Source organism: Citrus clementina, unplaced genomic scaffold (genome assembly GCF_000493195.1).
Source record: "Citrus clementina cultivar Clemenules unplaced genomic scaffold, Citrus_clementina_v1.0 scaffold_7, whole genome shotgun sequence".
NCBI lineage: Eukaryota > Viridiplantae > Streptophyta > Magnoliopsida > Sapindales > Rutaceae > Citrus > Citrus x clementina.
In genome coordinates, this window is record NW_006262075.1 from 11,270,547 (window position 1) to 11,296,986 (window position 26,440).

General features: G+C 33.9%; 2 protein-coding genes across 3 annotated transcripts; both read left to right on the plus strand.

Moving 5' to 3' along the window:
- The first annotated feature begins 1,127 nt into the window (after positions 1–1,127).
- On the plus strand, positions 1,128–6,385 carry LOC18037761 (phospholipase D alpha 1). 2 transcript variants are annotated; one of them, XM_006427204.2, is made up of 4 exons: positions 1,128–1,235; positions 1,731–1,830; positions 3,405–5,286; positions 5,723–6,385. In XM_006427204.2, exons 2-4 carry the CDS (start codon positions 1,738–1,740, stop codon positions 6,154–6,156), a joined length of 2,409 nt encoding a protein of 802 aa, XP_006427267.1. In that variant the 5' UTR covers positions 1,128–1,235; positions 1,731–1,737; the 3' UTR covers positions 6,157–6,385. The 2 variants fall into 2 exon arrangements, with proteins under 2 accessions (XP_006427267.1, XP_024036163.1); XM_024180395.1 differs by lacking the exon at positions 1,128–1,235 and adding an exon at positions 1,263–1,372.
- A 17,292-nt stretch (positions 6,386–23,677) lies between these two features.
- On the plus strand, positions 23,678–24,735 carry LOC18037762. Its single transcript, XM_006427205.2, has 2 exons — positions 23,678–24,223; positions 24,348–24,735. The coding sequence occupies exons 1-2, from the start codon at positions 24,076–24,078 to the stop codon at positions 24,572–24,574; spliced, it is 375 nt and encodes a 124-aa protein (XP_006427268.1). The 5' UTR covers positions 23,678–24,075; the 3' UTR covers positions 24,575–24,735.
- The last annotated feature ends 1,705 nt before the right edge of the window (positions 24,736–26,440 follow it).

Genomic DNA, 26,440 nt, shown 5'->3' on the forward strand with positions numbered 1-26,440 from the left:
TTATTGATGATTGTTATAGTACTTGAATGAATTTTTATGTTGAAATTTTGACATCGATAATAAAGTTAACAGAGGTATTTAATTATGAAAAGCTTTTAAATATCAAAATTTAGAAATATTAAAGAACAACTGATGATTTTCTATCATTTGTTGCCAATATTACACCCATTTTCATTGAAATTGAAGGTATTTTTTTATTATTAAGTATGTTCATCCATCAGTCATATATCCGTGAAAAATACGTTATGAATAATTATTTAAAAAATCAGGATTTAAAAGTCTGAATTTTATCTCTTTTCCTGCTCACCTTGTCAAAGAAACGCTACTGGAGAAAAGAAAAAAAGAGAAAATAAAATACATAGGGACCAGCGAGTTGCCTCGCCAAGAATGATACCTTCGCATGATTTTTACTTTCAGAAAACTCTGCTATACTTTACAAATTCTTCTTGAATGCCCCCATCATTACCTTTTTCAACTTTTTTATTTTTATGAAAACTCCCCCCAAAATTTTGAAATTTGTTTATGTTCCCATATTAAACAAATTATAATATCCTGATCCATAATATGTACTAGTATGTTAAAAAAAAATTATTGACAACTAATGCCAAACATCTCCAAATCAATTAATAATATTTTTAAAATTTACAAGTAAATAAGTTGATAATTGCATTTAAGCTTTATTGAAGATAATACTTATCTATCACTGTTACCTAGCACTTGTCATAAAATGAACTTTTTTTTAATAATAATTATACCAACAATTATTAATTTAAGGGTTGATGTTCTATTTTTTTTATTGTAAATTATCTTCAACTCATATAAATATAATTTTAAGTAAATTTACATTCAATTTATTCAAACATCATCAACTTACTCAATAATTCTTTTTCTTTACTAAAATACTAAAATATAAACAGTCTTGATATAATGTCTTATAGTATATAACTTCATATTTATAATATAAAACGTCGTACTTATAGCACAAAAAATTATTGGAAATTTACATTTCTCGACTAAGCAAATTCATTGAATTAAAGGTAAAAAAAAAAAAAAGTGGCATAGTTTCAAAACCAAGAAGTAAAGAGCCATTAGAGAATTACACATAATTTTGTTTCCAAAAATGTAAATGTGAGTCACTCCAGAGTCATTGGCTCCACAAGCAAACGAATAAGATCTGAATTTGCGGATCTTTTTCACCAGTCTTTTTTTTTGGCTTCTCTTTCATCACTCCCTCTGTAAGTTGTTCATCGTATTCATATTCTTAGCACATTCACATCACACACTAATCACAGTCACTACAAAGTTTTAATCCGATCCCAAATTCTTCCCTTTCCCGACCAAATTAGATTTTCACATATCCATTTTACTCCAAGTTAGTTTTTTATTTTTTAAATTTTTAAGCCTGCTGAATGACTTTCAATGGTGTGATTTTGATTACCCATTTGGATAAAATGAAAAAGCTGTGATCTTTGTTTTAAAGTTTGAATTTTTATTTTATGTCATTATTACTGTGTTTTTTTTTGTGGTTTTGGGGGGGGCGCGGGGGATTGTAATTGTTAGAGGGGTGTCAATTGTGTGAGTTTGATTTCTACCCATTTGGAAAAAAGAAAAAGAAAAAGCAGTGACCCATTTGGAAAAATGAAAAAATGAAAAAGCAGTGATCTTTATTATTAAGATTGAATTTTGATCTTGATTTTGATTTTTTTTTTTTTTGGGAATGACTGTTACAGGTGAAAAATGGCGCAGATTTTGCTACATGGTACTTTACATGTTACGATCTATGAAGTGGATCAGCTTGAAAGTGGAGGTGGCGGCAACTTTTTCACTAAGGTGAATTATATGATATTGTAGTTTCTCTCTCTCTTTTGATTGATCTGTAATTTTTATTTTTATTTTTAATGGTGATATGAGTGTTTTCTATTTGGATCTTGATTTCTAACAGTTGCAAAAATTTTGTGAGTGCTAATTTTTTTTGGGGTGTCTTTCAGGATTTAGTAGACAAGTTGACTGATCTGTGCAATTCTATTCTTGCTTTTGTGTAGTGATCAGTGGAACAAAAAAAGGATAAAATCGAGTGAATTAGAAATGTAGTTTGTATTTTTTGAAGTGATCTCAGTGCTATGGAGTGATTCAGAACTGCTTTTAGTAGTTGATTTGTAGTGCAATTCAAAATATAAGTTTGTTTGAAGTTTATCTGCTATTTTCCAAGAAGGAAAATAATCAATCCGAATTGATGGTTTCATTTTCACTTCCTGAATATATAGTGATCTGGGATCTTCACTTGTCACATTTCTCTCTCCTTTGATTTGAACTGTGCTTATGTTCCCTCTAAATGCTTATTTCTTTACAATTAACCACTTCCATGCTATTCACATGCTGCCGGAAAATATCAATTGGAAACATTTGTTCTGAATAGCATTTTAACCTCATCTTGATTCCTATGGTCAATTATTCTACACATGGAAACTGGATTTCTTTTCTTATTCATGTTCTGTAGCTGGATCTTGCACTTGCACAAGTTATTCCGCTTTCATGAAAGTGTAGCAATACTCTGGTTGATATATGAAGAGAATTAGCCTTCTTAAGCTCTTTAGAAACAATATGTGGCCAGTTTTAAAAGCTTTTTCTTTTGTATTCTGTAAAGTAGAATCTTAATGTCCCGAAGGGACCCAATCTAGCCATAGGAAATGCAAAAATGCATTCTATGGCCAGCTTTATTCATGAGAAAACTCATTTATTTTCAAATCTGGTGAGAGACAATGAACATGTCTCAGCAGGACTTAAAGAGCCACTGAAATAGCTTTTATTTATTTGCTTTTCAAGTAATTTGCGAGTTTTTCTGCAGTGCAATGCTCTCAAATATGGACTTGTGTTTTCTTTTCTTTCTCTTTTGTATCATGTTGATACCTATCTACTTTTAATATATGGTTTTGACAAAGTTTGCATATTTGTTACAGAATATTTTGTATTTCAATTGTTCTCATCTTGTATGTCTAGGGTTGCGGCTACCTGATGCCTGTTTATCAATTCTTTCCTTTTCTTCTCCTTTTTTTCCCCAGTTATTTACATTACAAACCATTGTGGATTTGAGCTAAATTTGATTTCAAGACTTTTGTGCCACTTTTAGAGATCTTACCAGATGAACAAGTTCTACACAATTGCTTTTCTGTGTTCCTTTTCCATTTTAAATTTTAATCTCAAGAGATATCTCCATAATTCAACAGCAGATTTTTGGATTAATTCTTTCTCATGGGCTTGAATTTATATCCCGAACGTGCCCCAGAATTTCCTTTTTCATTGTGATGGATGTGCTTTATAACGCAATCTTTGTTTATTTTCTAAATTATCCACGTATTTAACCACATTTACTTAACTTCAGTTTCTAACTTAAATATTTCTTGTAGCTTCTTGGTGGTTTAGGCAAAGGAGGTAGTGAACTCTATGCAACTATCGATCTTGAAAAGGCTAGAGTTGGGAGGACCAGAATGTTAAAGAAAGAGCAATCTAATCCTAGGTGGTACGAGTCCTTTCACATATACTGTGCCCATATGGCTTCAAATATCATATTCACTGTCAAGGATGATAATCCCATTGGAGCTACTTTAATTGGGAGGGCTTACGTACCTGTTGAAGAAGTTTTAGGTGGGGAAGAAGTTGATAAATGGGTTGAGATCTTAGATGAAGATCGAAATCCCATATCTTCAGGCTCAAAGATTCATGTGAAGCTCCAATATTTTGACGTAACAAAAGACAGAAGCTGGGCTCGGGGCATTAGAAGTGCTAAGTACCCCGGGGTTCCATTTACATTCTACCCGCAGAGAAAAGGTTGCAAGGTTTCTCTCTACCAAGATGCTCATGTCCCTGATAATTTTGTTCCTGAAATTCCTCTTGCTGGAGGCAAGTACTATGAGCCTCACAGATGTTGGGAAGATATTTTTGATGCAATCACCAATGCAAGGCATATGATTTATATCACTGGCTGGTCTGTGTATACTGAAATATCTTTGGTAAGGGACTCCAGGAGGCCAAAGCCTGGAGGAGACATAATGTTAGGTGAGCTACTTAAGAAGAAGGCAAGTGAAGGTGTTAGGGTATGTATGCTTGTTTGGGATGACAGAACTTCTGTTAGTTTACTTAAAAAGGATGGTCTCATGGCCACTCACGATGAGGAAACTGAAAAATTCTTCCAAGGTACTGATGTGCATTGCATCTTATGCCCACGTAATCCTGATGATGGTGGTAGCTTTATTCAGGATATACAAATCTCTGCCATGTTCACTCATCACCAGAAGATTGTGGTTGTTGACAGCCCAATGCCCAATGGGGATCCAGAGAGGAGGAGAATCATGAGTTTTGTTGGAGGTATTGACCTTTGTGATGGGAGATATGATACTCCATTCCACTCTCTTTTCAGGACGTTAGACACAGCACACCATGATGATTTCCATCAGCCAAACTTCCCGGGTGCTTCAATTGAAAAAGGTGGTCCAAGGGAACCTTGGCATGACATTCACTCTCGCCTTGAGGGTCCCATTGCTTGGGACGTGTTATTTAATTTTGAGCAGAGATGGAGAAAGCAGGGTGGAAAGGATGTTCTCGTGCATCTGAGAGAACTTGGAGACATCATTATTCCCCCCTCTCCAGTTATGTACCCAGATGACCATGACACATGGAATGTGCAATTGTTTAGATCCATTGATGGTGGGGCTGCATTTGGCTTCCCAGAGACGCCTGAAGATGCAGCTAGAGCTGGGCTTGTTAGTGGGAAGGATAATATCATTGACCGCAGCATTCAGGATGCTTATATCCATGCTATCCGGCGTGCAAAGAATTTCATCTATATTGAAAATCAGTATTTCCTTGGAAGCTCTTTTGCTTGGAGTGCTGATGGCATTAAGCCTGAGGAAATTAATGCTTTGCATCTGATTCCAAAGGAGCTCTCACTTAAGATTGTTAGTAAGATTGAGGCTGGGGAGAGATTTACCGTATATATTGTTGTCCCAATGTGGCCAGAGGGGTTTCCAGAGTCTGGTTCAGTTCAGGCAATATTAGATTGGCAGAGAAGGACAATGGATATGATGTATAAGGATGTTGTTCAGGCTCTTAGAGCAAAGGGCATTATGGAAGATCCCAGGAACTATTTGACATTCTTCTGCCTTGGGAATCGGGAGGTGAAGAGGAGTGGTGAATATGAACCTGCAGAAAGGCCGGAGGATGATTCAGACTATCTTAGAGCTCAGGAAGCTCGACGCTTCATGATCTACGTTCATGCCAAGATGATGATTGGTAACTTTTTTTAGATACAGATTTGTCTTTCGATTATTTTTCTTTTTTCAGTCTTTTGCTAATTTTTCTGTATTTCTTTCTTTAATTTTTAACTGGCAGATAGTTAAATACAAAACATTGTGTTCCTTTTCTTGTCTGGTTGTTGGTCCAGGATAATTATATAATGAGTGATATTTTTCAGTTTTCTAAATATTGAGTAGAAGTTGAAGAGATTTCTTGTTAAAAAATCTATGTAAAATATGTAAATTAACTGATAGAAGGCATTAGTTGAAAGAAATTGATTTTCTTTTGACCTATCTAGTAAAATATTCTTGCATGAGTGATTGTTTAGTCGAGTCTCTTTGAACAGGAAAAGAGTTTGCTTAATTCTAAAGATATGTCTTATTTTCCTTGTTGCTATATTTGTAGGATTCATTAAAAAGTCTTTGCTTTGCAGTTGATGACGAATACATTATAATTGGATCTGCCAACATCAACCAGCGATCAATGGAGGGTGCCAGGGACACTGAGATAGCCATGGGAGGCTACCAACCATATCATTTGTCAACCAGGGTGCCAGCACGAGGCCAGATACACGGCTTCCGTATGTCACTATGGTACGAGCACCTAGGCATGCTCGATGACACCTTCCTCCAGCCAGAAAGTAGCGAATGTGTTAAGAAGGTTAACCAGATTGCCGAACGGTATTGGGACCTGTACTCCAGTGAGTCTCTTGAGCATGACTTGCCCGGTCACTTGCTCCGCTACCCCATTGGTGTTTCTGGTGAAGGAGATGTCACGGAGTTGCCAGGAACCGAGTTCTTCCCCGACACCAAGGCTCGTGTTCTCGGTACCAAATCGGATTATATGCCCCCAGTCCTGACCACCTGATGCTCTCCAGAGGGTGCCAAAAATAATTTCGTAGTTGCGAACTACCGGTTATGGTAGTATAGCAAATAATAAATGATGTGTATTAAAACCAACAGGTGTGGTATTGTTTTTCTGCTTTGGTTCAGAGATGTGGTGTGATTTGGTGATATACTGACGGGAAACTTATTAAGTCTGTTTATTTGTGCATTACGTTTAAATTGGTCCTAAATTTTACTTCTGTTAATCTCTATATTACTAGCTTTTCATAAACATAACGGTGATCTCAATTTGTTATCAGTTAGCATTTCTGAGATTACTTAAAGAGACATTTTCAAATTGCTACGCCTGATTTTGATTTGGATCTCAAAGATTATTGCGAATGGGATTCTGTTAATAGGAAAAAGACATTCTTACAAAAGATTGAACAACACTTACCACGAAACACACTTACCACGAAACTGTGTTTTGATAAAGCAAAATTGCAAAATATTCATAAAATTTTGAAGATTAATCATTGACATCCTTACTTGGATTTTGTATTGAAAAATGTCTGCAAAAATGGTATCAGGGCCAAGTTTTAGGTTCAAAACATAAAAATGGAAGAAACAATTGTTTATTTTATAAATAATGGAGGATATAATCTAATGATAGATAGTAATATAATTGAGGATAACTTAACTAAACATAGACAATACTATTATTTAGAACAAAATAGATTAGATGATAAATAATTAGAACAATTTTATTTATCCCGAGCTCATTAATTTAGAATTGGAGAACTCATAATAATAAAGAATAGAAATTTAAACATCAATCATATTCTTCTATTCAGGATTAAGAGAGAGGTGTATAGAAATAATTTTTCATAGAAACAATGGAAAATTAATTCTGTTGAAAATTATACATACGAACTTGTGATTGATTATAATGGATTTTTAACTATTAAGCAAAGAGATGAATACAATTGGAATAATAAAAGGGTATGGAAGAAACTATTATCCTTCTAGCAACATGCTGATCGGATACAAAAATTTAATTATGCATATACTTTGCTACATAGATAAAGGATTAGAGGAAAACAATATTCCAAAGGATATAAGAAATATTATATGTCACAAATACTTGTTAGAATATAATGAAATATTATGCAGATGGTACTATGAATAAATCACCAAAACCATTAATAATTTCTCAAAATATAGAAACCAATAGATTATCACCTTTTAATTATAGGCATAGAGGATATACTTATGGAAGATTTCAACCATTTAATTTAGTAAATGATTCTGATATGCAGGGAAATAATCGGTTGAACTGTATTTCTTTATTTTTATTAAATAAATTAGGAAACCCTTATCTAACTATAAGTGTAGAAAGTGTAAATGAAATACTTGAAATTAAAAGTTTTAATGCTGAAAATATAAGACAAGTTAAAATGTTAGGAGATCAAATGAGTGAAGAATTTGATACAATCAAACAATTAATAAAAGACTTCAAAATTGAAGATCAAGATAAATTGAAACGAGTAATTGTTAATATCATAAACAAAAATTTAATTGAAGATAAATTAAATAACATAGAAATTCAAATACATAGAATCGAAAAAATCGTCGAACAACTTGGCAATAAGTTTGTAATAAGTATAAATGGAAAATTACAAAAGGATTGAAGTACAATAGATTAGTAACAATATGGAAGAATTACTCATGGTAATTCAAGAACAAAATAAAATTTGACAAGATACCATAATCTACTACAATGAAAAGTAAAATAAAGAAATACTAGCAATATAAAGACCAATATTTAACAAAATAAATGAAGATAAAAAATTAATAAGTTTAAGGATGCTAAGAGAAAGTATAAAAGAATTATCTAATCCAAAAATATCTGATGAGGAATCTGAATCTGAGGAGGAAGAAGAGGTATTTATTAATTTACAAGATATTGAAAAAATAATAGAACATCTAAAAATGAATGAACCAAAGCTAAGGGTTTTTGAACAAGGAGAATCTAGTAATAGAGCTTTCTAAACTAGGGAAGAAATACCAACTCATGAAAGATTACCCAAGTCAATATTTTAAGGTTAACAAACCTGAAAAAGAATATAAAACTTCAGGAGAATATAGAGAAATACCAGTCAATCATGATAGAGTATGGTTAGATTTAGACTGTGTCAAATATAGAGATAAATCGATTACCGTGGGTAAAATCTATGAAAATGTCATTTGCATTTAACAAAATATATAGAAATAATGGTATAGAATTCCTTAAAACTTCATTTATAGGAATAATGTCACATTGGTTTCTGGGACTAAGGGATGCCGATAAAAAGAAAATATTATATGGAGAAAATAATGAACAGAATGAAAGCATGGATCAAGTTTTAAATAGATTTGAAAGTGAAATAAGAAAAGAATTTTTAGGAGAAGATTGGGAGAATGATTTTCAACAGGAAATAAAAAGGAAAAGGATGGAAAATGTAATGAAGCTAACAAGGCTTGAAATATGTAATATATGTTATCTAGAAGAATATACATGTAGCTTTGAAGAATTATATTATAAATGTGAATTTGTTAAAGATGAAAACACCGTATGCTATTTCAATGATCTATATTTTATGAAGATACCAAACCCATGGAGGAAAAAGATTATGTTAGAATATAACAAAGAATATGGAGATACAACAAAAATTGATACCCTAGGAAATATGATCAAATTTGCTCGAAATAGAATCAGTGAATGGTGTGATGAAATAAGAGATAGAAAACTTATGAAAAAGCAAAATTGAGGATTATGATGTTCTAAGTTAGAAGATGCACCAAAATTTGGATTTCAGATAAAACCTATAAATATAGGAAGAAATTTAAAAAGAAGAAATTCTTTAAAGCCAACAAGATTATGTTTCATCTATTTCTCTCCATTTTTTTTGCTTTTGTTTTCTAACACATGATGGTTACATCTCACTAAAAGATATTTTCATTAGTTTTTTCATATAAATATATATATATATATATATATATATATATATAAGTGTGTGTGTGTGTGTACGCGTATGCGTGTGCGTGTGTGTGTGATGGACTATTTCTTTATGTGTTCCAAAACGAGGACATGTTAAATATGAAGTGAGGTTATTTTTATCTTAAATTATACTTTTAAAATACCCTCTTACTTTGGACACCATACGATTAATTTTGAAAATTAATTTTTATTTTACACACGCTTCCAAATGCCAAAATTACACTAAATTTCGTATTGATGAAATGTTTCATTTTCCTTTTCACACCTATAGAATGTATACAAACATTCTATCACATGACAATCTAATTCTCTATTAAAAAGAAGAGAAATTTATAAGAGGATAATTCGTGTCAGTAATAAAAAGACGACAATTAGCCCATCTATTACGAAGCTTCCAACTTCTAAGGAGGCCAAAGACTCGGATTAGAAAATAAATAGGAGAGAAGCATGGAATCGCACTCCCGCCACAAATAATTCCATCCTCGAGAGTCCAGACGAAGCCAGCTCGATGACAAGAACAGCTGCCACTGCTTTAGCATAATAAGAGCCCATTTGGGATAGGGACAGCCGCACTGTGACAGCGCAGCTCTCCAAACGGGGCTTAAGCTGTTTGACTTTGAGAGCCACAGCAAGAACAAAACCACCCAAGCTGAGGCACCTGGCTTACCCTCTGAAAGGCCGTCGGTACTAACATATAGGGACTATAATTGACAGCAGTAATTACTATAATCCCTCAGCTTCCAAGCAAGAGCACAAATAGGCAATCGTTGTTGAAATTTAGCCAAATGCCAAGACCAAAGGAGCTTCGGCGAAAGGACAACTCTCAGCACAAGTGAAGTTGCACATCAAACAAGCCGACACCATACGTACATGCCACGAGACCGAAAATATAATCCGTACGGACCCGATAAAGTAAAAATTCGCCGAAGAAGAATAGACTATTCAGCGTTTGTTAATTAAGACGTTTTAATTAAAAAAAATAAACTTAAAATGTTTTAACAGAGGGCGGTCTTTTTTTTTCCTTTTTTAAATAAAAAGGAGAAAATTGTATTAATCCTATCCAAATTGGTCAGCAATTACTACATTATAAGTCAAATCGGGCTTAAATACAATTGGAGGCTAATAAACGTCAGATAATAGGAGGGGACGACACACTAGACAAACGAGGTGCTCTGATGCTGTCTGTATAATGCTCCAGCTCTTGAAAGGATAAATCATGGAGGGGATCGTTAAAGCCGACCGGAGACATCGTAGGTTTCATAGGTTTATTGCTCTCGTCATTTGGTTTTTTAAGAGAATCAGCTAGCTAGAGGAATAACTGATTGACCAGATCAATATGGGCCTCCAGGCGGCACAAACGGTCACCTGATCTCTGATTGGTCGCTAATTGTTCCCAAAAAGAACAAGCAGGCATGCCTGAGTCGATATTATGTTTTGAAAGGAAAAACACAATGATGAAAAATTTGTCAAAGGTCGAAGAAGACAGCCAGGTCGGTGCGATGGTAATATGTTCATAATACCCATATGATGAAAAATAATATAAGTTTATTAGTGATTGAATTGAACAACGATACATCTAAATTTCTTTTGTTCCATTTCAACTGAGTTGAATTTATATTATCCGTTGACTTTATGTTATTTTAATTTATGAATTAATTAGTTATTAATTAAATTCTAATTGAATTTGTACTATAATTAACCGTAATATATTGTTTGTTAAGTTTTCTTACGTTATGCAAATGTGAAAATTTTTCTTTCAATATACTTGAAGTCAATGAATCATGATCCGGCTCTAATAAAGTTTAATGAAAAATATTATAATTTGTTTTTATTAATTTATATTTTCATTCAACCAATCAATTAATGTCACGTCAGTTTGTACAAAATAAATTTGTACAAGAGTTTGTGACTGTATCATTACTCTTTAAAAAATTTTAATGATTGAATTTTGTATACCCTATCTAAATGTTTGTTTGCATTATTTAAAAGTAAATTGGTTTACGTCAACGGTTAAGTACCGAAGTGCTGAAGAACTTGGGCCCAATACCCCGTGTTGCTAAATTTATAATTTTTTGGGCCCGCCTCCCAAAAAGTTGAGTAGCGCACAGCATGACTCATTAACTGAGTGGACCGTGTTGTATCCTTATGGGTCTGCATTTGACGAAGCATTGGGCTTACGAATCTACTCTTGGATTTAAATATAATTTAATAAATTCTTTTATTATTTTTATTTAAATTTATTGTATAAAAGGTTAATTATATAAATTGTAATTATTTTTCAACTAATCTTATTATGAATTAAATACTTAGTAAATATGATGGATAAAATTGAATAGAAGACAATTTAAGTTATATAATTAAAAAGACGTATGTACCGAAAAGAGTACAAAAATTAGTGTAAAATCTATAAGATGGGGAAAAAAGTACGACTTATAATGATGATATTTTATTTTTTGCCTATCACTACTGAATTAAAAATAAAATTTAATTAATTATATTTTTCTGTCAAAAGTTTCACCTTACCTTAACTAGTAAAAATTAGTTTCTCATAATTAAAATTAAGAGATAAATTAAAATTAAGTTAAACATAAATCCGAAATTAAAAATAAATTAAATATTTTATTAATTACAAAGTAGAATTGGGAAGAAGAAAAATGGAGGAGAAAGACCGAAAAAAAAAATGGCACCCTGAATTGGCGAATACAAATGAAGAAAACACCAAAATATAAAGGGGACTTTAAATTTGCTATTTTAAATTATCTTGTGCAGTTTCTCCTATAATATGCTTTGTGCGCTCAATATCCAAACCTTTCATTTGCTACAGAGCTGGATCCAATTGGCAAAAGCCTGGTCAAGGTCAAATAAAACGTGGCAAACGGATGAACGTCCGATCGAATTAAAGAACGGATATGATTGGGCGGGAAAGTGGCGGAACATTGAGTCGATTCGTGTAGAAAAAACGCGGATCCTCCAACCCGTTTTAGCTAACTGTGGCACGCGTCGAGATCGCGACCTTGAACGATTGAGATTTTGCAAAAGTTCGGTAAGCGATTCAACCTTTCAACGCATGCGTGCCTTTTGTAAGCACATAGACATAGTAATCCATTCAGCGAATAATCAACGTGATGCACCATAATATTCTGGCGCGCATCACACCGGATTTCAGCCTAATAAATCTTGGCATTTTTTATTTTAAGCTTAATTTCAAGTCGGTTTTGACCCACTCTCAGGGTTCTCGGATTCTAAATTGCCATCCGTTTCATATCCGGATCCTCGAATTAGTTAAAAGTAATAATTTACCTAATAAATACACAAAAATCACAAAATTACAAAGGTCAATGACAACGAACGTGTAAATAAATATTTTATTATTTGGTAAACATACAGTTTTTAGCATTAATTAGTATACATAGTGTTTGAGGGTGGACTATGAAATGACCAGCCTGACCCTGAACGAAGAGTCAGTCTCCTTATAAAGGAGCAAACAGGGGAAGTCTAGTAGCAGGGATCTAAGAGCAGGAATTTTCTGCTCAATCACGAGGACGCCCTCTTCTGGACCATAGCACAAGCAGGACTCCTGCTAGGAGCCGAGTACCTTTTTTGTTAGAGACCGGGGTTGGCAGACCCAATCCATAATGGTTAACGATATGTGCACTCCTATCCGAAAATCCAGGCACGAAACCCACTCGGCCACAATTACGACATTCAAGCATCCACTTCTGTGAGCTGGGGGAGATGATGGATGTGGATCGCGAGGGCCCGGATTCGTAGGAAGGCTATAAAAAGGTAATCAACGAAGGTAAATGGGTTAGACATTTTTACATTAGAATTTGAGAGAAAAGAGCAATTACGAAAAGAAAGGGAAAAACCCATAGGTATTCCATTGCCTAAGAGATCATTAGAAAGCCATGAGATCAATGGCCGAGTTTCCTAAAAAAGTAAACTTAAATTTCTGACTTGAGCGTCGCAAGGTTTACGCTGGGAAAATTCCTGGCGTGCTCTGACCAGTTTCTGTGTGCGCAAGAGTCTGCTAAGTAGAAGTCATACGAGGCATTGCTCTGCTCGGTTAGAAAGGTTACGTGAAGTATCCTTGGTTGATCGTGAGTTCGGGAGTTGAGGAGAGATCCTGGTCGCGGACGAGTAGACACCAGAATCTCGCATCAACACATAGAGCTGGCAAAACGGGTCATCGAGTCGTGTTCATATCGTGTCAGCTTCGTGTCGTGTCAAATTTAGGTCGACTCAAACCGGACCCATTTAATAATCGTGTCAAAATATTGAGACCCAAATCCGACACGGAAAAATAATTAGGTTACCCAATAACTCGCTTAATATTTATATATTAAACAAAATTTACATCAAAGATTTACACACCGTCGTACATACATAATTTATCGATATTATTAAATGTACAAATCTACCAAAATATTACATATTTACACTATTGAAGTTTTAATTTTATATGTGTGTGTGTGTGTGTGTGTGCGCGCGCGTAATATTATATATCGATATTATAAGATATAAATGTCTAACAATATTTTACACATTTACATTATTGAAACTCTAAATGTATATAAAATTTTATAAATAAAATACCATATTTATATTCATCTTTTCAAAAATTAAAAATAAAAGAGAGAATCATCTCTAATATTTGAGTTTTGATAATAAGAACTTACAAATTATTTTAAAATAGAAAATATAATCATGTCATTGATCGGGTAAATAGGTCAAGAACTTTAACCCTAACATGACACGAGAAAAAATCGTGTCGATCCAGACATAACTGATAACTCTATGAAATGAGAGTTATTACAGCAATTCTAGACTTAAAGCAGGATCACTTAGAGAGTAAATGAGGTGTTTTTATTATATTTTGGTTATATTTTACATAAACATTTATTTTAGTGAGTCTTAATAAGTTTTGCTTAAATTAAAGTAATTTGTGCTCAAAACAGGTGCATAATTGTAGGTTTTCAGAAGTTTATAATTCATAAAGGGATGCTGAGATATTATACCAGCAAGAGGAGGAAAGAATATTGCCACAAAAGAAGTTAAGCACAACCAAGAACAGTGCAGTGTTCTAGCCGTTGTCAGAGCAACCATTGCTGTAGCAATCTTGGAGCACTGAGGGAGAAAACTTAGCGCGGATCAGCTGCAGAATTGCGATCTGCAGTTTCCTAATTTAACTCATGCACGCCCGAAGCCTTTGTTTACCCTAGTTTTTAGTTATAAAAGGAGGTGCGCACCACATAAAAAGGCGGCAAGAAATTATCATCAAAGACTTGAGAGAGAAAAAGAAGAAGAAGATCAGAATTCAAGAGGAGAGCTTCAACAACAATGAAAAATCCGGCAGAATTATTTGGATTTACTTGTTGCCGTTCTCAACTTATATCTTTCTTCTTTCTTCATCTGATTTAATTTATCACGTGAACAATATGATGATGTTTGTTTTTCTCTTTCAGAATATGAACTAAATTTACTTGTAGTTGAGCGACGAACAATCTAATGGGTTCTTGACTGTTCTTATGAGTTGTTATGTCATTGTTGTAGCATTTTACTCTAGTAGCTATTATTATAACTATTATTTCGATTGACCACCCATTTAATAGTTCAAGTTAAGATAGAGCCGCAAAATGACATGTCTTAGCGGATATTATTAGAATAATACTTGATCTTAATTTAAGTTTCCTGGATTAAGTTTATCTTGAATCCTATAAGGGCTATACTTGAAGTTAAGATTTGTGACACACTAGACATAGGTACTCACCTTGTAGGGCGAAGAGACTAAAGGGTCATAAGGTCATGCCATAGGTAGAATAGCAATAGGTCATTGCTAATATACTTAAGGGTGTGAGAGTTCTAATACGCGATAGCTGAGGATGCAGATTAATTCTGCCCAATACTGTAGCAATTGCTGTAACAACTGGTGTTAACTTGATGAAAAGCAGTCAACCCATAAAGAGAGTTTGATCATTCAACTACCATATTCTCAATTGAATCTTAGACACATTTAATTTAGTTTATTTCATTACTGCATTGTTTTATTTAATTCTTTCACAATTATCAATTTCGATAGAACTTACTTTACATTTGTTAACTTCGGACTTAAGTTAGATTGCACTATTGTGATTGCTGTAGTATTTCTAGTGACATCAATCCGTGTAGAGACGATCTTGAATATTCATCACTTTATTACTTGTTGTGTACACTTGCACATTGGCATCAATAGCATTTGATTATAAAAATTTACCAACAATAACCCATTTAATAATCGTGTTAAATTCGACAACTCATACTCATTTATTCGTATTGTGTTCGTGTCGGGTAATCGGGTCGTGTCAAATTTTGTCAACTCTAATATACATATAATAAATTGTGTAAAGAGTTTCAAAGAAAAAAATGTATTTAATGTATTGATTTAATTGGACGCATTGTATTTTTACATTTTGGAGAGCCCAGGCTCTACTCTTTTTTTATTTTTTTAAACCATGCTCTAGGCAAGAACTTTGATAAGTACTTTTGGATTAAAAAAAAAAAACACATAACCTTTTCAAAATCATATCAAACATAAATTGATATTCTTATGGTGCGTTTATTTCTCATATTAAAGAATTGAAATTCTTGAATGAGAATAATTGATGGTGTTTACTTATTAAAATGGAAGTGAGAATATGAATTAAACATATTGGCCCACATATTTTTAAATTGAGGAATGAGAGTTTAATTTCCGTGGGGAGTTGGGAATTAAAATCTTGTTCCTTAAACTCATTTGACTCCGTCTAAATTTCACAATTTCATTTTTGTCCTACATTAAAATATTATTGTTGATGCGAAAATCCGAATGAGTTGGTTAGTGACTCGATCTCAGATCCCTGCATCAGCATTAAATTTGTTTGATGGGAAACTGCTAGTTAATCTCCAAGAAGATCTTCCGGTTATGAGCAGAATATTCATGAGCAGATAACCTTCAAGCTGATGATCAGTAAGTACCTGAAATTACAGAGGATGGTCAGAGGCGTCGGAAGTTTTTTTGGCGTAAACCCTCCGACGCTCAAGTCAATTATCGGGTTTACAGGAAAACAAAATGTCATTTTTCGTTTTTATGAAGAAAATAATCTTAAGTAAATGTAATAAAAGAATAAAATAAAAATTCCCAAAAGAAAAGTCCCTTCTGGCGTGATTTTCTTGGGGTTTTTATAAACACCACATACCCACGTCCTTAGGTCGTGACAATAACCAGTAATTGATTAAATTTGTGCCCTGATTTTTTGGAGGAGGTTTGTGGTTGTTTATTTTGACTGAGTTTTGTTTCCTGATCATCACCTGGTCAAGGTGGTCTGCTCGAGGTCATCAAAATTATCACCTAGTCGAGGTCATCTACTCAAGCTCATAGCACCTGGTCGAGGTGGTCTGCTCAAGCTCATAGCACATGGTCATCTGCTCAATCTTATAGCACCTGGTCATCTGCCCAATCTCATACCACCTGGTCGAGGTGATCTGCTCAAACTCATAGGACCTGGTCAAGGTTGTTTGCTTAAGCTCATAGCACCTGGTCATCTGCTCAATCTTATACCACCTGGTCATCTGCTCAAGCTCATACCACCTGGTCGAGGTGATCTGCTCAAACTCATAGCACCTGATCGAGGTGGTCTGCTGAACCATTTGCTCACTTTCACTTGGAGGAGATCATAGTCACTCTATTTAATTTTCCAAACACCAGTCCCCTAGTTTCTAGTGTTGAGAGTAAAACGAATCAACACTGGAAACTATAAAGTTTATAATTTTACAAACTTAAAACCTTAAGCACTTAAAACAATTTGCTTTCCCTGCTGACCATGCCAAATATATATATATGGGTGAGCAGGTATCGTTAGTTTAAGGTTTTATGCCTTATCTATAGCAAGTTTCAAGGCTTTTAACCTTCTATTGTCTTAATCAATTTTAAGGTCTTAAGCCTTACCTAGAATAGGTTTTAAGGCTTCTAACCTTGCACTTGCTTAATCCACTCATGAATGAATTTTTTTTTTTTTTTATACGTGACAGAGCGGATTTGGGCAAACCTTTGCCCTGGCGTAATTTATGCAAATTCTACCAGCTTGTCCTCATGTGACAGAGCGGATTTTTGGCAAACCTTTGCCTTAGTGTATTCCTGTGAATTTCACCTGCTCATCCTTAGTTGACGAAGCAGGTTTTTGGCAAACTTTCTCCTTAGCGTAATTTTTGAGAATTCTGCCTATTCGTCGACAGGGCAGGTTTTGGCAAACTTATGCCTTAGGAATATTTTTTTGCGAATTTTGCCCAATCGTCCTCACGCGACTGAGCAGGTTTGGGCAAATCTTTGCTTTAAAAAATGTTTCTGCGAATTTTGCCTGCTCATTCTCACGCGACTGAGCAGGTTTGGGCAAACCTTTGCCTTAGAAAAATTTCTTGCCAATTTTGCCTGCTCGCCCTCACGCGGCGGAGCAGAATTCGGTACCATGTGCCTTATAAAATTTCTTGCTAATTTTGCCTGCTCGCCCTTACACAGCTGAGCAGGATTCGGCACCATGTGCCTTAGAAAAATTCTTGCCAATTTTGCTTGCTTGCCCTCACGCGGTTGAGCAGGATTCAGCACCTTATGCCTCAGAAATTTTCTTGCCAACTTTGCATGCTCGCCCTCACGCCGCTGAGCAGGATTCGGCACCCTGTGCCTTAAAAATTTTCTCTCCAACTTTGCATGCTCGCCCTCACGCAGCTAAGCAGGATTCGGCACCCTGTGCCTTAGAAATATTCTTGCCAATTTTGCCTGCTCGTCATCACGTGGCTGAGCAGGATTCGGCACTCTGTGCCTTTGAAAATTTCTTGCGAATTCTACCTGCTCGCCCTTTCATAAATTATTCTCATATTGAGTAACTTTCAAGAAATCAAGTTGATTGAGTTATATCACTAGCTTTAATATGAGCTCCATCAGATTGACATGTGCAAACTATCCTCATTTACTAAATTACTAGTAGGTAAATACTATACCCGCAAATAAAGGCTGCAAATGTATGTTTTCATGTAGACATCAAGACATAAATTTGTTAAAATTTCTGACCTGATTAGGATGCAACTTTTGGCATCAATCTCTCCTTCCAGGTGCATAGTTTGGCTCATTCGCAAATGTATCAAAATTGACTTGGCCAGTCAAATAAGAGTTTGTAAAAGTGATAAGTATCATACACGAATTATCGATGTGATATCATTCACTAGGATTATGATTCGAAAATGTAGCTTAAATAACAACGAATCTAGTGTGCAAGTGTCTAAAGTCGTCATTGTTAGGAAATATCTCAAACCAAACTGCAACTTATAAATTACCCAAAAAGTAGCTCAAAAAATCAAACACATAAGTAGGGCTTCTAGCCATTTACGACTGATGATTCTGGTCATTTATTTATGCATCTGGGTTTTTTAATGGATAACATCTTTTATGCTCCATGATTATCAATAATATATTCATTTACCAATATGATAAAAGTCCTTTGCTAAAGGTCCATAGTATCATTTATTATTGCTATGAATATTGAAATTTAAACATAAAATAAAGCATAGCATTTTAGAACACGTAATCATAAAAGAGATGGTAGTTTAAACCATTAAACAAAATCATATCATTATATCAGGGGATGTAGTGCTATGATAATATAGAACTAAATTATATATGGTAACATAAAAATTTTGTACTAGAAAATGGGTAAAAATGATGAGTCAAAACTCGATCTAACATATATCTTAAGTCAATAATTAGTTTTAAAGAATAAATATAGAATTCAGGTTAAAGAACAAGTGCACCTGAAATTGTGCTCTGCATTATTTGATTGCCATTTCATCAAGCAAATTCCAAGCTTGACTTCGCATTCTTGCAATATTATAACTCGGGCATAAAACGAATAAAATTTGTGGGAAAGAAAAATCCAACTTTGTCAATGCTTTGAAGCTTGAAAATATGCCTTTCAATTCTCATCATCAATAAGCATTTGTTTTGTTTTAAAAGCATTATTAAAGTGAGCCAAAATAACCAATACTCGGCCTCATCTAGATTATGTTAATTATACTTTTTCCAACACTCATTAACGATTATGAGAGTTTGTGCAATGTAGATGACAACCATTATTTACAGACAACTATATATGCTTAGTTTCTAATGTTCTCTCATGCAAAGGTATAATAGAGCTATGATTAAGAATAATTCATGCTCTCAATTAGTTTGATGAGTATATTGAATTAACTGAATCATAACCTGGATTTTAGTCCTTGGCTCCTAGACAATGCTCTTTTGAGCATCACTCCTTTCAATTTTAGTTGCTGCCTTTGCTTTCCAATCCAATTAATCTCACCATCGTGAGTGTTCTTCTGTAGATTCTTGAGCTTGTTCCTTACAATTTGAGGCTGCGAAATTTTTTCAATTCTGTGAGTTATTTCGTCGAACATTTGTTGTGTGTGATCTCGTGTCACCACTTTTAACAAATATTCTGACACCTGTTTCCATAATCGTAAAACACCATATCTCTGCACCAAATTAGTAGTCAAATCTTTATTTTAAAATAATTAATCTATAGCAACTATGCTAAAACCGTGGCACAATCCAATTGTGAGTCTTGCATTTATAAAGTTATTAGATCATGTGCATGTGCCATCATGTTTAAAGTAACTAAGATCTTAATTTTTCTAAGCTTGAAATATGTACATAATTTTATGGCAAGCACATGATCTAGAGAGAAGTTTGACTATAAAGCAACTAGTATTAGAATTCAACATTTCTCAAATTCGTGCTTCCCAACCAATTTCTAATTATTATGAAAGTTAAATTTCTCAAGTCGGTGTCATGTGAATACGTAAGTTTACCAATAGGGAAACAAACTCAAACTGTACCGATGAGTAAATAAATAGAAAGTAATCACATCAATTTAATAGAAAATACAAGCAGAAATGAAAATTGTGAGACAGATTTTACTGCTCTCAAGCTCATGAATGTCGACATTGGTTTAATTTTTACCGATTCGATTAATTTCTTTTTCACGTGAATCTAGAAATAAAAGAGAGCTTGCTGCGATTCGTGCATGATAATATTCTGCCCTAGATAGAGACAAAAGGTTGGCTTTTTGTATCGATTCCCCGCAGACGGCGCCAAAATGTTGATGCTGAAATCTAGTCGCCCTTTGCCCGACCAGATCGTTCCACCAACGCTTGTGTCGACAACGGAGAAGAGGTTGCACTCTCCTTGCTTTAGCAATTGCCCAAACTCCTGGGACCTAAATCACTCTTTCTCTTCTTTCCAAGCCTGAATTCACAGAAACAAGTCAGAGAAGCCGGTGGTTTTGCCGGCGTAAACCCTCCGATGCTTAAGTCAGTACAAGGTGTTTACGGGAAAACTATGTGATTTAAGTTGAGTAAACTAACTATAATATTCTCAACATAATGTGTATCAAAGATCTGTATAGAATAAATTTTGGTTTCAATTTGGCAGAGTTATCCATTCTCCCTCAATTTTTTGTCCCTCTTCTTCATCGGTTTCTTAGCCTTTTATAAGCAATCATCCCACATTTTCTGAGTATTCTTCATGCCTCCCATTTTATGGTGATGACGGACCTTCATGGGTCTCCAACCACCGAATCGTGGGTAAACGCAGGACGTCATGTTCTCCCCAGTGGTTTGGGGCATGGCGAAACTGTTTTGAGTTCGTGAGATTGTGTCCTCTTTCTTTGGGTGATGAGTATCTGGTCGGTATGTACCTCTGGTCGGTACTCGTTTCTAGTTAGCATATGCTCCGTACAGGAAGTATTACCATGACTCTGCTCGTGCCATTCAGCTGGGGAGATTCGCCCCAGGGTGAGAGATGAGGAGATAGCTGAACTGATACTTTTCATTACTCAACACCAGTCCCCCAGTTTTTGGTATCAAGAGTGAAACGAGTTGAAATTAGAAACTAAGAGTTGACTCTAGTCGCCTCTGGGTAGCATCCTCCTGAGGTGATGTTTATGATGACGGACCTAAGGTGATGTTTATAATCTATGAGTTAAATAGGGTGACTATGATCTCCTCCAAGTGAAAGTGAGCAAATGGTTGAGCAAACCACCTCAACCAGGTGCTATGAGTTTGAACAGATGACGTCGATTAGGTGCTATGAGCTTGAGCAGACCACCTCGACTAGGTGATGACCAGGAAACAAGACTCAGTAAAAATAAACAACCACAAACCTCCTCTGAAAAATCAGGGCACAAATTTGATCAATTAATGGTTATTGTCACGACCTAAGGATGTGGGTATGGGGTGTTTATAAAAACCCCAAGAAAATCACGCCAGAAGGGACTTTTCTTTTGGGAATTTTTATTTTATTCTTTTATTACATTTAATTAAGATTATTTTCTTCATAAAAATGAAAAAAGACATATTTTGTTTTTCTTGTAAACCCGATAATTGACTTGAGCGTCGGAGGGTTTACGCCGGAAAAACTTCCAGCGCCTCTGACCATTCTCTGTAATTTCAGGTATTTGCTGATCACCAGCTTGAAGGTTATCTGCTCATGAATATTCTGCTCATAATCGGAAGATCTTCTTGGAGATTAACTAACAGTTTCCCACCAAACAAATTTAATGTTGATGCTAGGATCTGAGATCAAGTCACTAACCAACTCATCCGGATTTTGGCATTAACAATTATTATATTATTTTTATTGTTATTATTCTTATTTTTGTAATTTTTATCAATTATTATTACTATTATTATTGTTATTATAACCACAACAACGATGATGATGATGATGATGATGATGATATGTTGTTGTTATATTATTATTAAAAATAATCATTTTGAATAACAATAATTATAATAAATAATGATACTAATCAACTAAGGTTATTTTAATAACTCGCAATAATCTATTATAATTCTAAAATAATGTAAATACATCAATAACAATGTAATTTATTTTAATTCTGATTTCTACAATTAAAATAAATAATTTATCCTTATTTTTATTTTTTATTTTGATTCCAATTATTATAATTTCGGACTATCCCGATGGCCAATTAGTCACGGACGCGATCCATATGCATGTGTGCAACTCACGTGGCGAACTTGGTGTACACAAACAGAGTTTCAGTGTCCAAAGGTGCTATTGTCTGAAGGACATGTGTAAAAGGCATCACGATCATCCAATGTCTGGCGCGGTATGATTACAGGGACACAAGGCGACTGATAATTTACTTAATTGCTTCTCTTGAGGGTCCCAGCCGGAGTTCCCAACCTAACCTGCAGACAAGTGTGATGATTGATGATTGATGATTTGATGATCAGATTCTATCTCATGTGAGAACCCCTTTGGTGTATTTTATGGACCATCCAATCCCTCAATTCACCATTCGTCTTTTCAATTGACGATCTGTTTTTTAGGTAGAGTACCTAACCATTTCAAAGGAAAAAAATAATAAAATAATGTAAGTTATCTTAATTGATAAAAGTTTTTTTGGGTGATATAAAATGTTTGGGGTTAGAATATGCTTATCTAGATTGAATAAAAATTAAATTTAGAATAGAGTTGACCGTATATATATAATTATTCTTAGGTGTAAGCGCTCTTATTTTTTTTATGGGAACAAACTATTAAATCGTACAATTTAATAAAGTTAATTTTTAATACACTATAAAATTGTGTAATTTAATAATATTAAAAAGTAATTTTATTAAACCGCACAGCTTAACAGCATTTCTGCATAAAAAAATGAGAGCACCTACATTAAAAAATGATTAATATATAATTATTCTCAAGTGTGGGTGTCTTAATTTTTTTAATATTTTGACATGTTAAACTGTATGGTTTAATAGAGTTTTTCTAATGAAGTATAAAATCATACAGTTTAATAGCGTGTCCTCATAAAAAAATGAGAGCATTTATACTAGAAAATGACTATATATATATATATATATATAATACTTTTTCAGAAAAACTTATCCCAATTTTATGGTTTATCACTTTATCTTATTTCAAATAAAACTAAAAAATAGAAAAAGACCCATTAATTTTTTTGATACAATCCATGATTTGTTAAATTATTGAATCGAAACCAAATTTACTCACCCTTAAACCGAAAATTGTAAAATATATTATTGTTATATTACAATTATAAGTGTGGTTGTAGTTTTTTTTTCTAAATTTATATTTAGTAGTTATTTGGTATTGACTTTTCTACCAACATGCGAAGCCTTAACGCACACACATATATATATATATATATATATAGGATCCTACTACTTTACAATCAATGTATGGTACATTCCTCATATGAACAGTGAGTGAGTCACACTCATACACTATTCATGAGTGAGGAATGTACCATACATTGATTGTAAGGTAGTGTTTGCCATATATATATATATATATTATTATTTTTTTCCTGTCCTTGCCATTACACTTAAAACCAACCAACTCCCCAAAATCCAAACCAAACAACTCAACCATTGGCTCCTGAATCCTGAGTCCCATAAATTCTCACTACTCCAAACTTTCCACACACAATCTGACAATCAACACTCCTTTCCCCGAACTCCCAAATTTTGACCAATTCCCATTTTCTAGAAACACAACAACTCTTATTTATTGACCACTTGACTTCACCCAAAAGTTCTTTTCCCTCTCCTTAATTATTAGCTTTTCCGTGTGGTGCACTCACAACAATAATCACATTCCGAAGCCAAAAGCGAAAGCCAAAAGCAAAACAAAAACAAAACCCAGAACCAAACACCCTCCCCGGAAGCAACCGAGAACTCCAGATGCCCACGTCAATTTTTCACGCGACTATAAATTGCTAGCCACTCTCTTTATTGCGCAAGCTAGCGGAGCTTCAAAGCTTCTTCAAATATTAATTTAGTTGTTTCGTTTAAGCGTTCGTTATCTCCAGCATGACTTGTATCATTAACTCTACTCAATCTTTAGTCTTGGCAACTGCCATGGTCGTCTCCAGCACTGTCCTCTTTCTTGCTTTCTCCAAGCAAAAAAATGATTCTAAAGAACCTCAAGAGGAAACTCTTCGTTCTTGCTTGTATTCAGGTATGATACGTCGAGCAGGATTCGAATCTCAGACTTCTTTATTCGTCGAATTTTTCTTTCGCAAAGAAAATTTTATGATCATTCTTTTAAATTTTGTTCTTTTGTTTTGTAAATTCTTTTGTAGAGGAGAAGAAGAGGGGGAGGAAGAAGAAGAGGGTGCAATTTGCGGAGAATGTGAAGGACACAGCTGGGAACGGAGAGGAGTACAGGAAAGAGTACAACAAGAAATTTACAAAACAATTTGATAGAACTTGCAGAAATGATCAAATTCAAGGGATGCCCGCTAATAGGGTTGCTTTGTACAATGGAATTCTTAGAGACAGAGTCCACAGAATGGAGTACTCATATTGAAAGTTTTTGATTAGTCAAATGAATGTAAATGTCGTAAATAGAGCTGAATTTCGTCCAATTAATGCTAGTTTTAAATGACAAAAATTGGACATAGATTTCGTATTGTAAGTTCTCCATGTAAAATTTGACAAGTTAATAAATTAATCTGTATCTTTTTGACATTTTTGGTGTTCTGATGTCTTCCCACTGAAATCGTTTATATTTTAATTAGGTTTGAATTTCTTAAAATTGGAAAAGAGAAGAATCTAGTCACTTGGGCGTGAAGCACGATCTAACACGTATAGACTAACAAATAATAATAAAATATGACTCCATGCAACAGTGGAAGAATCTAGTCAATTCAGCTTAATCCAATAAAATTCGATAATTGCTTCTAGTAGTTCTATCCATGTGAGAACGATTGCAACGTTTGAAGACGAAATTTAACATTGTTTCGGCAATAAAGATTGGATATGTATGTGGTCAGGAATATGTTTGTTCGCGTATGCATGAATGTGTGAATAAAAGAAGTCTCAGATGTTTACGGAGTATTTTTTTTTTTATTCATTTCTGGTTAATTATATCATTATATGTTTCAATCAATCATCATAATAATGCATGTATCTACATAAATAAAGAGTAATATTCTGGAAGCATCAAAGAGGTTCTCGTGTAAGAGATAATCTTTTAACTTTCTAATTAATTACAAGATCATCATCTATACATTATTTTTTCTTTTGAATGATTTTGATACTCACGTCCGCTCAATCAATTCAATCCACTTTCGGTGGCATGTCACACGCATCATGTGTAAATCTGGATAATGAAGCTACACGAACAAAATGGAGCCCAGTGCAAGTGTGAAATCTTTTGCAAGTTGGTACTTGGTGCACTTGGGAGAACTAAAGGGAGTGGAGTTGATGATCGCTTTCAATTATTGAGTGCCAGAGTTGCACGAGAAAAAAAAGGATACCAATCCAACAAGAAGCCTAACAATTTTGACCAAGCAACTGGACCACTGGCAATGGGTCTTCTCTCTCTTTTTTATAAACTTTTTTTTGGTTTATTTTCATTAACTCGTTTTATTGTTGCTACTTTTGGATATGTTCGAAAGGACAGATATTTTAGATTTATGGCTCTTAAGAATTTCTGAGTTTAATCAGCAGCAGCACGACAGGTGGGTGGCAGCGTGGGAGCAAAGGCCAAATCAGCTAGCTAACAGTATGTACTGCATTTAATTTTTGCAGAATTAAGGTTCAGTACTAAGTTGAATTTTAACTTAGCGGCAAATTGTCGGTTAAAATTTATTTTTAATTTTATTTTTTATATATTACTTACAAATAAAAAAAAATTTCAACTTTAAAGTTTCATTTAATAAACCATTTCTTTTTTACTTTTTAAACAATAGTCTAAAACATTATTTCACTAACTCACCATTAATTTTTTGTCATTAACTAGCAATTTATTAAGGGCAAAATATGATTTCTTATTGAAGTGATATAAACTATATTAAAATAATTTTTTTACACAATTAAATAACACTACAAAATATACAAAATTTATTAATTTTTTCTTAAATAAAATCAACGATGAAATAGTTTGATATAACCACTGAATAATCATCATAAGTAACAAACTGTAATTAACACAATATCTTTAAATCATTAGAAGAAAAACTAAAAAAATACAACTAGTTTTTATGTGCATGCATGTCTTCTTAATCTTCAACCAATTTTCATTTTGAACTTTACCACCACTCTTCTTTGACTATTATTGTCTCCCCAAATCCTTACCACTGTCTGCTCCACTTATAGTGCAATTAGAGAGTATACTTATGCGAATATGAAAATTATGATTTTTTATTATTATTTAGATTTACTGTTTATT